This window comes from Physella acuta, unplaced genomic scaffold, assembly GCF_028476545.2.
Source record: "Physella acuta isolate Inbredline_101_S28 unplaced genomic scaffold, ASM2847654v3 ptg000566l, whole genome shotgun sequence".
NCBI classification, from domain to species: domain Eukaryota; kingdom Metazoa; phylum Mollusca; class Gastropoda; family Physidae; genus Physella; species Physella acuta.
The window spans coordinates 312834-325974 of record NW_026732085.1 but is presented as its reverse complement, the minus strand read 5'-3'; the positions used below and the strand labels follow the sequence as shown (position 1 = coordinate 325974).

The 13141-nt window shown below is 32.6% G+C and overlaps 2 protein-coding genes across 6 annotated transcripts in view; one reads left to right on the top strand and one right to left on the bottom strand.

The window, feature by feature from the left end:
• The window catches only part of LOC131946624 (putative ATP-dependent RNA helicase DHX35), a 47610-nt gene extending 41025 nt beyond the window's left edge, over window positions 1–6585 (bottom strand). Inside the window, exons 1-10 of one of the 4 annotated variants that reach the window (XM_059307549.1) lie at window positions 6379–6395; window positions 5477–5552; window positions 4865–4925; window positions 4093–4229; window positions 3226–3318; window positions 2996–3073; window positions 2388–2492; window positions 1399–1460; window positions 863–932; window positions 314–373 (exon numbers count right to left, since the gene is read on the bottom strand). In XM_059307549.1, coding sequence (XP_059163532.1) covers window positions 314–373; window positions 863–932; window positions 1399–1460; window positions 2388–2492; window positions 2996–3073; window positions 3226–3318; window positions 4093–4229; window positions 4865–4910 — 651 coding nt within the window. In that variant the 5' untranslated portion in view covers window positions 4911–4925; window positions 5477–5552; window positions 6379–6395. Of the gene's footprint in view, window positions 1–313; window positions 374–862; window positions 933–1398; window positions 1461–2387; window positions 2493–2995; window positions 3074–3225; window positions 3319–4092; window positions 4230–4864; window positions 4926–5186; window positions 5263–5476; window positions 5558–6378; window positions 6396–6580 lie in introns of those variants that run through there. The other 3 variants (XM_059307552.1, XM_059307550.1, XM_059307551.1) reach the window with 3 other exon arrangements.
• LOC131946626 (DNA methyltransferase 1-associated protein 1-like) lies at window positions 1825–12836 on the top strand. 2 transcript variants are annotated; one of them, XM_059307554.1, is made up of 13 exons: window positions 1825–1915; window positions 7966–8067; window positions 8370–8464; window positions 8608–8728; window positions 8894–8968; window positions 9391–9609; window positions 9802–9909; window positions 10343–10540; window positions 10691–10762; window positions 10895–10967; window positions 11215–11369; window positions 11803–11982; window positions 12683–12836. In XM_059307554.1, the coding sequence occupies exons 1-13, from the start codon at window positions 1871–1873 to the stop codon at window positions 12743–12745; spliced, it is 1506 nt and encodes a 501-aa protein (XP_059163537.1). In that variant the 5' UTR covers window positions 1825–1870; the 3' UTR covers window positions 12746–12836. The 2 variants fall into 2 exon arrangements, with proteins under 2 accessions (XP_059163537.1, XP_059163538.1); XM_059307555.1 differs by lacking the exon at window positions 1825–1915 and adding an exon at window positions 6835–6900.
• Window positions 12837–13141: the final 305 nt, after the last annotated feature.

Genomic DNA, 13141 nt, shown 5'->3' with positions numbered 1-13141 from the left:
AAATTAAATTTAGAAAGATTAATATAGCTGTGATTAAATGTAAAAAATAACATTTTATATCTCAAGTGAAAGTTGTATAATCCTTATAAAACGACCAATACTTTATACTGGGATTTTGAAAATAAAAATATTTTGATTCTTGAAATACTCTGAATTTTATTAAAAATACTGCTCCATAATTTAAAAAAAAATCACCTAAAAGATCAAATTTCAAAGAAAAATTTTTTCTACCCTTGTCTAAAAAATACCCAGGATATCTTATCTTTATTTTCTACTTTGAATTTGTATGAACAATCAGAATAAGAGTATTCACCTCTGCATCTAATGTTGCAGAAGCAACAATTAGTCTTAAGTCTTTTCGTTTCTTTTGGATCTGAAATTTTAAAAAATAAAAAAATAAACCCTCATAAAATTGCTTGTCAGTTTTTAAGTTGAGCTAAAAACAAGCACATATACAGCTGGAATTCTTTTAAAAAAAAGTAATTTGTTACATTAAACTGAAAAGAGCAGAAAAGAAACTTTTAAAGCAGAGACAAACAGACAGAATTTTAATTGTAATATGGTGTTTGAATTTTGAAATAAAATAGTACCCAACAAAATAGTTTATTAAAAAAAGTTGTAATTAACCCTAACAGCTGGACCTACTTTTTGAAAATTAATTTAGATCATTTCCATACTATAGAGATTTTTTTGCTAGGTAGACAAATCAGTTTGTTTTGTGTTTGTATGGAAATTAAGTCATGTGGGCATGAGGGAACAGAAATAAAAAACTTGAATTGTACATGATAAGATAGGGAAAGGGAAATAAAAAGGTGTGAGCACAGAGCTTTAAGGGTTAATAGAACATAACAGAGTAGCTTACCTTTCTTAAAAGTCCTAAAATAATATCTGTGTTTAGGGCTCGTTCATGTGCTTCATCTAAAAGTATGACACTGAAAAAATAGTACAATAAGTTTTAAAACTGGTAGAGTGCAAAAAAATACAGCTAACATCCAAGATCTAACCATAATCTTAACCCTAGAAATTAAAACATGACTATAGCTTATCTAGCCATAGAAGTAAGTAGATCTCAAAAATAAACTATTATTCCCAAACTATTAGTTTAGAACAATGGTTCTTAAGATTTTAAAGGTACAGAACCCCACTAGTTTCATATAGCATATACTAAACCCTTTTTAATAGTTCAATCATCCGAACTGACAAAATCCGTTAGTGAATTCTGTCTGGTGTGTCTTGACCTCTGCCGAACCCCTGTGAATGACTCACTAAACCCATGGGGTTCGATCAAGCCTAGGTTAAGAACCACTGGTTTAGAAAGTATTTTTTTCTAAACACTTTATTATGGTCTACTCATGTATGTTCGGGAGTTGTAGGCAAACATTTTCTCCCCAGACTGACCTATATTTTTGTAACAAAGGATCTTTCATTATCTCTCTGATCATCATGCCATCTGTCATAAACTGGTGAACAAAAGGGAAAAAAATCTTTAGAACTGGTACTTTACTGTACCACGTCAAAACATCAAACCTCTTCAGCTGATAAAAGACAGGCAAATATTAAATCTTCTCACTCATTTGATGGAGTATAGAGATAAGGTTGTTGCCACACTAACTAATAAAATTACAGCCATGGTCAGAGCCTGAATCCAACTTATTTAGTAAATGTTATTTTTTTTATATAGTTACTGACATCCTATGCCGGCGGGAAGAATGATTTTTGTTAAATAGGGAAAAAAAATTTAATTTTATCTAAAGGACAACTGAATGTATGCTCATTGCTGTGGTTAACAGAGCATCGCTCTACTCTATTTGTAAAACTGAGGATAATAATAGAAGCTGAATCACAGTTTTGGTTATAATCTCTGTCTCCTATGGACATAACCTGCTCCAGTGATAAACCTGGCAGACTACAACAGGTAAGCATGTCTTATAATATCAATCACTAGACCTGATTTGCACTAGGTTTTAGCTTCCCTTTCCACGCACTGCACTGATATGGGTGATGGACCTTTCCATAAAAATATAGTTAAACTACTATGTATCACAATAAAAGGAGAAGTGGAAGCAGTTTCTAAAATAATCTAAAAATGAAGATGGCACTTGATGGGGCACGTCCTAAGATTGAATCCATATGATATCGCAGGAATAGTGCTAAAGTGGAAGCCTCAAGGAAAATGAAAGCAGGGAAGGCAAGGGAGATATGAAGGTGTACTGCTGGGAAGCAGCAGGCAGAGGCAGGACTGTCATGGGGGATACCAGGAAAATTGATAAAGACCCACAAAAGTGAAGGGAGCTTTCTGTGGCGGCCCCATGTGTCTTGAACACAAAAAGGAAAAAAATGATGCATCACAATGATTTCTATCAATAATTAATCAACAAAACACAAACCTTGACTCTGGTCTTCTCCTCATCATAGCTGTTGTCAAACCTTATGAGGTAGCCAATCTCATCACCCAGTATGACTCCCTTCTCCTCTGCAATACGAGCAGCCAGCTACAAACAACACAAAACATGAAGTTATGGGCATAATCTGGGCTGTTTAAAAGAAACAAACTAAAAATTCATCACATTAGTTTAAACTTAAAATTAAGATAATTAAACCAATGCTGTATTACTAAAAATGTATTTTTAAAAACTACATTAAAAATCTTTTAAATATTAAATATGAAAGAAAAAAAGTACTTTGTCACATGGTGTATGAGGTTTTTAATATTAGTAAATTTTTATTTTTAAAAAAATCAACACTTTCATGCTAGAACAGAAGAGTTATAGGTAGATAAGAGCTTTGTTTGGCATTGGAATTCTTGTAACTGGCAACTGCTCATAAGTATACAAACTGAACATCCGATACATCATATATAATGTGAAATTGTTTGAGGAATGTAACTAAACAGTAAATACATCACATATACAATGAAACTGTGTGAAGAATGTGAGCAATCAATACATCACATATACAATAAAACTGTGTGAAGAATGTGAACAGAGCATCTTACCGTTACTGCAGCCACTCTCCTTGGCTGTGTCACACCAATCACATGTCCATCTGTAGCCCAGCCAGCTTCCAACAGGTACTACAATGTTAAAGTGCCCAGAGTTAGCACTTGTGCCAAATTTTAATCATGCATTGTTTAACATATACAATATGTATTTAAAAATTAGCAACATTTGGCATATTATTTAAAAATTTTAACATGTAATGAACCGTTAACTTATGGCCCTCTACCTGAGGTATCTGTGTACTTTTGCCACATCCAGTTTCCCCGATGATGATGACTGTTTGATATTTTTCAGCCAGATACAAAATTTGATTACGATACTGTAATATAGTAGAAAAGTGATTAGAACAAACACAAGCATTCACTATTTCAAATCCAAAAATACCAATAGATATTTGCAACTAACATGAACTACTAATCATTTAAATTAAAATCAAAATTTTACTCAGTGAAAAAAATACAGCCATTTTTTAGTCCACTGATTTAAGAAATTAAATTTAATTTGCATTCCATAAAAGGTTTTTGCAACTATTGAGCGACACAATAACTGAGAGAAGAATAAGATGAACAATTCAGTATTCTAACTTCTAATTCAATGTAATTTGTTTTGATCAGAAAGAGGAATCTTCTTCTTCTTTGTACTTTTGTAATATTGGAGGATATTTCCTCCAACACAATTAAGTATTACATGTCAACATGTTATGCGACATATAGACTGTTGAATCCGAATTCAGCTTTCTTTTCGTTTTTGGATTTGCTTCCATAGCCTTGGTCCATCCAAGAACAAACTACAAAGCTGCAATCGTTTGATATTGGAGTTTTCTTTCTTAGATGGGTTGCTATCCCCAGCCCAACAAGCCTCATCTTTTAGGAAGTCCAAACTCAAGAATTTTTAGAGATAGCAGCCATGATCCCTCCCTCATGAATACACCGTTCCAGAAAAAAGTAGTTAATAATTAACTTTGAAGTATGGAGTCACTCCTGCGCCATTGTGCTTTCATTCAAAGTATTTAATGCATCTAATAATAAAAATTCATTATAAGGCTAACCAAATGTTATATCATATTATAAAATAATGACATTAAATAAAAGACCTGAAAAACTGGCAACTTTTGTCTTTGTTGTTCAATTGACAAGTTTTTATATGGGTTGTAGACAATGCAAGGGGAGGTAACATCTGAGCTAATAGTTCTTTCTTCTGACAGCTTTGACAGCCCGGGACCTGAGGTGCCTATAAAAATTATTTAGGAAAATAATTATTAACAAGAAACATTCCATTTTCCTTAAGACTGTTAATTGTTTACAAACATAAAATACAATAAAGAGAATCCTTTTTATTGCACTTTCTAACAAACTTGAAAACTATGTTTCAGTATTTAATATTTTAATAATAATCTGAATTTAATAATTTTCCCAAGATATTAAACTAGCAATAAGCTGTAAGTCCTAGTATTGAAACTAGATGAACATTATGAATTATGATTAGGGGTCATTCATAAATGATGTCATGCTTTTTTGGACAATTTTTATCTCCCCCCCCTCCCCACCATCACACATCATCACAAAACCCAGACCCCCCCCCCCCTCAAAAAAAAAAGATGTAACACCTCAGCCTCCAACCCCCCCCCCCCCCCTCAAAATTGCAGTTCAATTTCTTTCTAAAATATTGACTGAGCTTGGTCAATATAGTAAAGTATATTAATTTTTATACAATTTACAAAAACAGCTTAAAAAAAGCAAAAATAAGGGCTAAAAATTCAGCTTTTAACATTGCTTTCTAAAAACATCACACTTCGGGACCCCCCCCCCCCCCCCCAGGAGATTGATATCATTTATGAACGATCTCTAACACATGGCTTAAGTTACCTGGCTTCCAGAATCTAACAGCTGTACTGCCACTCACTTGACTCATTTCTGTGTTTACAACCTGAAAAAAAAATTTGATAAAGGAGTTAAACTAAATCAATTCTGATAAGTCTGAATTTTCACATTGCTAAATGCAATTAAATGGTTTGAGACACAAAATATATTGCAGCAAGTTAATCTGGAAAATATGCCTAATAATGTGTGTATATTAATGACTGATGTGATCTTCATATCATATTTTAACTACACCAGTTTTAGTAAGGCCTGCTCTATAAATCTAAATTAAGTAATAGGCCTAAGCCTAAGTAATAAAATAAGTAACCTGTACTCAGGACTGACTCTGAGATGGGGATACAATCTACCAAATCTAGACTCTAGAGATCTGGTTTCTAGTTATAATCTAGATCTAGAAAAATCTAGTACATAAGTATTAAGTACATATCATTAGGCCTATAATTCTACATTCTACATCGTTTATATTTTATTAATATTTATTATTTATTTAGGCCTATAGGCCTAGTATGATTTTTATTGTATAGGCTGGTAGTTACTTTGTTAAGTTAAGCTGTTAAGTAGAATCTACTATAATACTCTGTAACTATAATACTTTACCTAGCTAGTTACGTTAGTGTTAACAGCTAGATCTAGATTCTAGATCTAGTAGCTAGTTAGGTCAGGGGTCGGCAACCTTTTGAGACGGAAGAGCCATATGTTACACTTTTCAAAATTTCGCAGTTTTTAAAGAGCCACTAACATTTTTTTTCATATTTTATCATTTGATTAGGGTTAGGTAAATAAATTTTATTTGTTATTTAAAATAAATATCTTTAAATATGAAATAATATTTGTTCACATAAAAACATACACTTATTTCACCAGAATAATGACATTAGTAGATCTAATTAAAAAACAAAAATATAGGACGATCCCAATCCACTTGAGAAGCAGTTGACTTTCTTTTTTTTCTATACGGACATCACCGGCTCAGGGGGTGTCTCCCATTAGCCAGGCAGGTCTCAACAGGGCAAACTCAATCTAACTGGCTTAGATATCGGTTTGATTGCCGTGTATCTGTCACTTCTGTCCTTCCTTTCTCACCAGGCTTATCTAACACCCCACTGCCACTGAACGCAGGGAAACTCGTACCCAGCTCAACAGTAGGGAGCTAATGGCTAATAACTAAAAAACTACGTCACTCACGTCAAATTAATGATTACTGACAGATAGGGATATGCATTCTGAATAAAATAACATTCCCCGTTAATGGTATTCGAAAAAGTCGGCACTTGGGCAGTGGCAAGAATGGAATAGTCGCCACTGGGCTGGCTACAGCACGGCGGTGGTGCTGGACCTGGTGCCCAAGTGACTGTTAGCCGTCCGTATACTTTGAATACTTTCTACTGCACATATTCTCTCTGTTCTCTGATGAGTTTTTTCCCTTCTGTTTAAACTTGTGTTTTTTTACAGTATAATTATTAATTTTGTTATGAGTTTTGAAAATAAAATAATACAACTATTAATTAATATTTGTGCACGGAGCTGGAGAGCCGCATCTTGACATCAAAAGAGCCGCATGCGGCTCGCGAGCCGCAGGTTGCCGACCCCTGAGCTAGGTAGATCTAGATATAAATCTAGTTGTTACTAAATCTAGATCTAGATATCTAGTACAGGTACATACATACTAACTTAGTAACTAGATCTAGATCTACATAGTACATACGATAATGTTGCACTTACTTAAACTTCACAAAAGCAAATCCAAGTCATACGAAATAAACAACGAATACTTTAACTAAATACCTATATTATCAAGTGATTAAAATTATTTCTTTCAATTAATATCTCTTATGGTATTTAATAAATATTATTAATAACAAGATAATAAAAGTTATCACATAATTTGCTGTTGTTTTTTTTAAACAGTAAGTTTAAATTAAAAGTATAAACTTTGTATTTATTAAGCATTTAAAAACTTGAAACGGGTTTACAAGTTTCTTTTTGTTTTGGTCCGGTGTAAACCAAATCGGATTAATAAGGTATAAAACCATAATAATACATTAGTAGTAAAAAAAATTAATAATTTAAATAGATTTAGTACTTAATCTACTTAAAGTAAAGCCCTACTGCCTAACTTAACTTTCCCTACTTCTACTTGCCCTACTACTACTTCACTGTACTAACTAGTACTACTACTAGACTACTCTACTTACCTACTACTTTACTTAAAGTTTACTGTAACTTTACTTCTCTACTTATACTTTACTAGTTAGTAGTTACTACTAGATCTAGATCTACTACTTAACTACTAACTAAGTCTAACAAACTACTTGGAAATCCTATAGATAGCTGCCTGATTCCAAAACTAAAAAAAAAAGACTAAGCCCATAAGCCGCTTAGTCCCGCTTAGACAAAGCCACTAGACTTGAATAGACTCGAGTCCTACAGATTAAAGGCTAACTAGTAACTATTAACTAACTATAGTAACTATAGGCTCTTAGTCTCAGTTATTTAGGTGGGATGATTCGGGATACCGATGTCCGATAATAGACTCTTCCATAAAGTAGATGTGTTGGGTTGTTAGTAGTATTTTGTAATCTCGACTAATTTTGTGGTTAGAAATTAGGGTTAAGCGTATGGTAGGGTTGGAGTTATGGTTAGGGACTGGGTTAGCATTGACATTAGCCAGCCATGTGTATTTAGTTAACTACCAGTAACCTAACACTCCTTTTTGAAAGAAGATTCTATTATCAGACACTGATATAAAAATTCACCCCACTTATGGAATAATTAATTTAGCCTAAGCCTAATCTTATGACCTGACCTAAAAAAAAGCCATCACTACTCTCTACCTACCAGCCTGTTATTTTTACATTTTACTCATAGATTTACACAGTTTAAACTTTAAACAGTAATTTTTATTATAACTTTACTGATGAAGTTATTAGGTAATAACTATAATTTTTATTATACTTTCAGTTATACAATTTATGAGTCTAAGTCAGTTTAATAATATTATAATAATTTTAATAATTGCTCAAAAAATGAAATTTATTTTTATTAATTTTTGATTCAGCTATTAAAAATACTTATTCTCTGCATAGATGGCTACCAGCACAGATGTGAGAGATATATTGGAACTAGACACTGGCCAAGGGCAGACAGACTTTATGACAAAGGAGTCTTTAATGACTGAAGGGAAAAAGGTAACTTCAATGATAAAAGCACAAAAAGGAAAGAATTCTATGAATAATTTGTATACTTTAATTTTCTTGCAATTAAAGGTTTTATTGTAGTTAGATTGTAATTTACAGTAGAGTCAGAATTTTTTTTTTAATTTAGAAAACCTATAATTGTTGCAGTAAAAAATTATTGTATTAGTTCCTAGAGATCTTCATATTACTATAGAATGTTGGTTTTTGTTTTTCAATTAAAAAAAAAAAATGAAAATAACATTTAGTGGGATACATTTTAAAAAGAATGTTACCTTTTGGTTTTGTTTCAATAGAAAAAAATTCGCAAGTCAGATGTGGGAATTAAGCGACCAGAGGGTATGCATAGAGAGCTGTGGGGATTATTGCATACTGACAGCAGATACCAAACGTAAGTTTATCATTGTTAAAATATTGTAGTAGCATGCCCAATGTTTGTTCCTTGAACCAATCTTTATTCCCAAATCAATTTACTTATTTAAAGTTATAAACTAGCACAATTTCACTATTTAATATTCATATTTTGTTTTTCAGAGATGCAGCACCTATAATACCATCTGATTCTAAGCAAGGCTACAAACAGATGAAAGCCAAAATAGGCAGCAGTCGTGTTCGTCCTTGGAAATGGATGCCTTTTACTAACGCTGCCAGAAAGGTTGGGAAAAGTAATTTAATTTGAAATGTTGAGGTTGTGGTCAATAAAAAAGTTCTTCACTTGTCTTGGTTTACTAGGTAAATCTACCTCTTTGCTATTAAACCTGTGTCCTTTTAACTCTGTGAAGAGTTTTTTAATTTCACTAATGTTTATTGATTATTACAGGATGGTGCAATATTTTATCATTGGGGTCGGGCTGCAGATGAAGGCAAAGACTATCCCTTTGCAAGATTCAATAAGGTTTTTAATTATTTTTTTTATGACGCTTGTTGAAAGAAACTGCATTTTAAAATAAATGCAGTAAGTTTAGAGTTTATATATGTCTACATATAAAAGCATTTTGGCAAAAAAAAAAATTCATCATCTAACATGCAGACTTTTTTATTATTAAAAGCATCATTTATATTTCTTTACAATTTTACATTTTTAACCTTTCAGTTTTCCAAACCATTCTTAACAGCAATAGTTTTCTCATTGCTAAATCTGAACAAATTTTGAAAGTCTCGGCTATCTTCAACATTAACAAAAAACCTCAGCATGAATTTTGTTCGATACTGAAATTAACCAGTATAAAAATATCTGTGCTTTCACAACATAATGTGTCTAGGCAACCACTCCACCTACCACTTTTATATCAAAACTTGTATTGTTTGTCTATTCAGACAGTTGACGTCCCCATCTTCTCTGATCTGGAGTACCAGCAACATTTACATGACGACAACTGGACGCGGCAGGAAACAGATCACCTGTTTGAGCTGTGCAAGAGATTTGATGTGCGTTTTATCATTGTCCATGATCGCTGGGACCGGGAGAAATACAAGGACCACAGTGTTGAGGACTTGAAAGAACGATATTATAATATATGTAACACATTGGCCAAGGTAAAGCCTTATTAGTCTGTTAATGATTTGTATATTAATTTTATGTTAATTTTGTTGAAAGAGTTCAATATATAATAATACTTGTAACACAATGTGATTGTACACAATTTTTAAAGAAATTGTCATGATGGGCACAATTTATTGTTTCAACATGCTGATTTAACTTCTCATGTGTTGGGATTTTTGTTCCAGGTTCGAGCACCATCTGGTTCCGAGCCCAAGGTCAAAGCTTTTGATGCTGAGCATGAGAGGAGAAGAAAGTGTCAGCTAATGAAGTTGTTTGACAGAACTCAGGAACAGGTCAGTAACATATGGAGGTGTCACATGGCATATAAAATGCCTAACCACCTTTTTCTTTCCCTTACTTCAGACAAAAATCTATGTGTACTGAACAGTTTGTTGCTCAGGGCCACTGTTAAATTTTTTTAACATGATGCATTTCTTTTAAATACAACATCTTTGTACCATACCAGCCTCCTCAGTTTGTATTTTGATTTAGATGTTTATGCTCAATACAGTCCAGCCTGATTTGGCAGTCTCTCTGCATAACATTTGCATGGCCCTGATATTGTTCTAAGGAACTGAATCAAAACCTGGCTTTTATTTAGATTTAAACCCAACATTTTCAGTTTTTTTTTAAATCATGTCTTCTACAACTCACCTCAAATCCCATGCAAGTATTAGATTGTTTGTATTTGTATATTTCTGATATGTCTCTTTTGATGGTTGACAGGTGGAGGAAGAGGAGTATCTGATTGGTGAGCTAAAGAAGATTGAGCTGAGAAAGAAAGAGAGAGAAAAGAAACAGCAAGACCTCCAGAAACTGATCACAGCGGCAGACAGTAATGCAGACAACCGCAAGGCAGAGCGGAAGAACACGAAGAAGAAACTGCAAGCCAGAGAGATGAAAGTCAAAGATGGAGGGGGAGTGGTAAGGGAAATAACTTATGGGATAAATGCTCTCTTGGCCAGATAACTGAATATTTATCTGTCAAAAAATATATATTATTCTTGATGGTTTGATATGATAAAATATAATTATAAAATTATGCCTGATAAATAAAACAAATGTTTCTCTAAGGTAACACCTGAGCCTGGTGGCATCAAATTCTCAGACTTCAAAGCTTCTGGCACCAGTTTGAGGAGTCAAAGAGTAAGTCTGTTACTAATTCTGTTATTTAAAAAAAAAACATTTTTCCTAGTCTTGAATTCTGTGGCATACTTGTTGCTTGTCTTCCAGTTGTTTTTTTTTTTTGTAGCATTATTTTCATTCTGTCATTTTTAGATGAAGATGCCAGCCACGATTGGGCAAAAGAAAACAAAAGCAATTGAACAAGTGCTGGAAGAGCTTGGTCTTGGTGAGTTACAATTTTAAAAGTTTGTAAAGCTTGTAATTTTCTTATTATGTTTAATTAAAATAATTATTTTTATTTCTTGGTCTTTGTGAGTTACAATTTTAAAAGTTAGTTGTAATTTTCTTATTATGTTTAATTTTACAATTATTTTTATACAAGAAAGAACTGTATCATTAAAAAAACAAAATGTTTGTTTTCTCTTAAGCTGTTGATTGACAAGTTTTATATATTTTTGTTTTTATTTTTTTAGAATTTAACCCCATGCCAACTGAAGAGATAGTAAATGGGTTCAACACACTTCGCCAGGACATAGTTTTATTGTATGAGCTCAAACTGGCAATGTCTACATGTGAATATGAACTTCAGACACTGAAACACAGACATGATCAACTCACGTCTTCTAAGGTATGGGCAATTCAATTCTGTAATTAACTGTCAGAGATTTCATATTTATAATTTATTAGCCTATTTTTCTTGGCATAAGAACATGGGGCTTTCTAAATGACTTAAATATTAGAAAGAAGTTGAAGATGAATATTAATACATTTTATTTTAATGTAATTTTTTGCAAATTAATTTAGAGTATCATAACTGAAATATTTATGAGCTAATATTATGGCTGTTATGTTGTTGTTTTTTTAAATTTGCTGTCCTAAGTTTATTGCATATTTTGTTGCCTATAAGAAATTAAATATCTTTAAATGGTCTAAGCTTTTAAACTAAAATATAGGCTGTTCATTTCTTATATTGAATGTAAGTAATTCATTAGGCTTAACAAGATTACAAAAAAAAATATTTCTATTGACATATGGTCCACACATACATTATTTTGCTTTAGAATGGTGGCACATTCTCCAACTTTTTGATGCCATCACAAACCAAAGAAACAGAACTCCTGAGTCCCACCTTGGATGATATCATGGGAGAGAGCAGTCAAGATGGCCAGGCCACATCACCTGCTAAAAGGAAGTTGTTGTCTGATACCATTGATGTTGTTGGCACTCCCTCAACACCCAGTGTAAGTATTCTGATAGTATTCTAGTCTAAGTAATCAGCTAATCTTCCAGTGTAAGTATTTAGTCTTCCAGTGTAAGTATTTAGTCTTACAGTGTAAGTATGCAGAGAATCATCCTTTTATAGCCACACACAAGAAATCTTCCTCTCATAGCAACACACAACCCAGAGAATCTTCCTCTTATGGTAACATAAAACCCAGCGAATCTTTCTCTGACAGCTACATACCACCCAGAGAATCTTCATTTCATAGCAACACACAACCCAGAGAATCTTTCTTTATTAGCAACACACAACCCTGAAGATTATCATAGTCATCGATTTTAGCTGGGCTAACATTTTCATACATCTGTATGGTTATTAGACTTTTCCTAGGGATGGCAACCTGTGTCTCAGAAAGCAACATTTGACTAAAAAAATTTACTTTCTTTTATTTAAGTGTAAGAATCTGTTGCAAATGTTTGTATCTTTTCTTACAACATCTTCATAAAATGTTTTACGATTGCAATTGACTTTTCAAGATTTGACATGATTTGTTGCGTTTAAAATAAACTTAATTGCAATTATTTAAAGTTAAAATTATTATTTTTTTCATGCAAGCTTATTATTTTATAATCATATCGATATGATGTTAATTTTCAAAGCTAATAATCTTTTTAATTTAGGAAATTTTAATGAAAATTATTTACATATTTTTTTTACAGAAGAAACGGAAAGCTGCAATAGAACAAAGCAACATTCTGAAAAAAATCAAACAAAAAATCTGAGAATATTTACATTAACCAACTCTGAATGGGCATTCAGCTCACATGACAGACTCCCACAAGCATTTGTAACTTGTCATTTATAGTAATAAATTCATGTCATTTATCTTACGTGTTAGTTTTTTCTCTGGACACTTAAATTTTGTTCAGCAATCTGTTCATGAACGTAACACTAAAAAGTTACATGCTAGAAAATTTTTTATGTCTGCTAACAGTTCCACCTTTTTGAGCTTGTCAAACTTACTTCCCATGCTCGTTTATTTCCAACGACATTTTTTACAAGCGTTTATTAACTTGATGCCTTGCCCATGCTTTTATCTTTGTCCATAGGCCAAACTTGCAAACAAAACATCACCAAATTTTAGTTTGAATGAAACATATTAGTTAAAGTGGGACAAA

Bases quoted from the DNA above. Each gene is read 5' to 3' on its own strand.
- LOC131946626 (XM_059307554.1), top strand. From the start codon at position 1,871: ATGGACATAACCTGCTCCAGTGATAAACCTGGCAGACTACAACAG. The intron at 10,541-10,690 runs GTAAGGGAAATA...TGTTTCTCTAAG, and splicing joins TCAAAGATGGAGGGGGAGTG to GTAACACCTGAGCCTGGTGG. The intron at 11,983-12,682 runs GTAAGTATTCTG...TTTTTTTTACAG, and splicing joins GCACTCCCTCAACACCCAGT to AAGAAACGGAAAGCTGCAAT.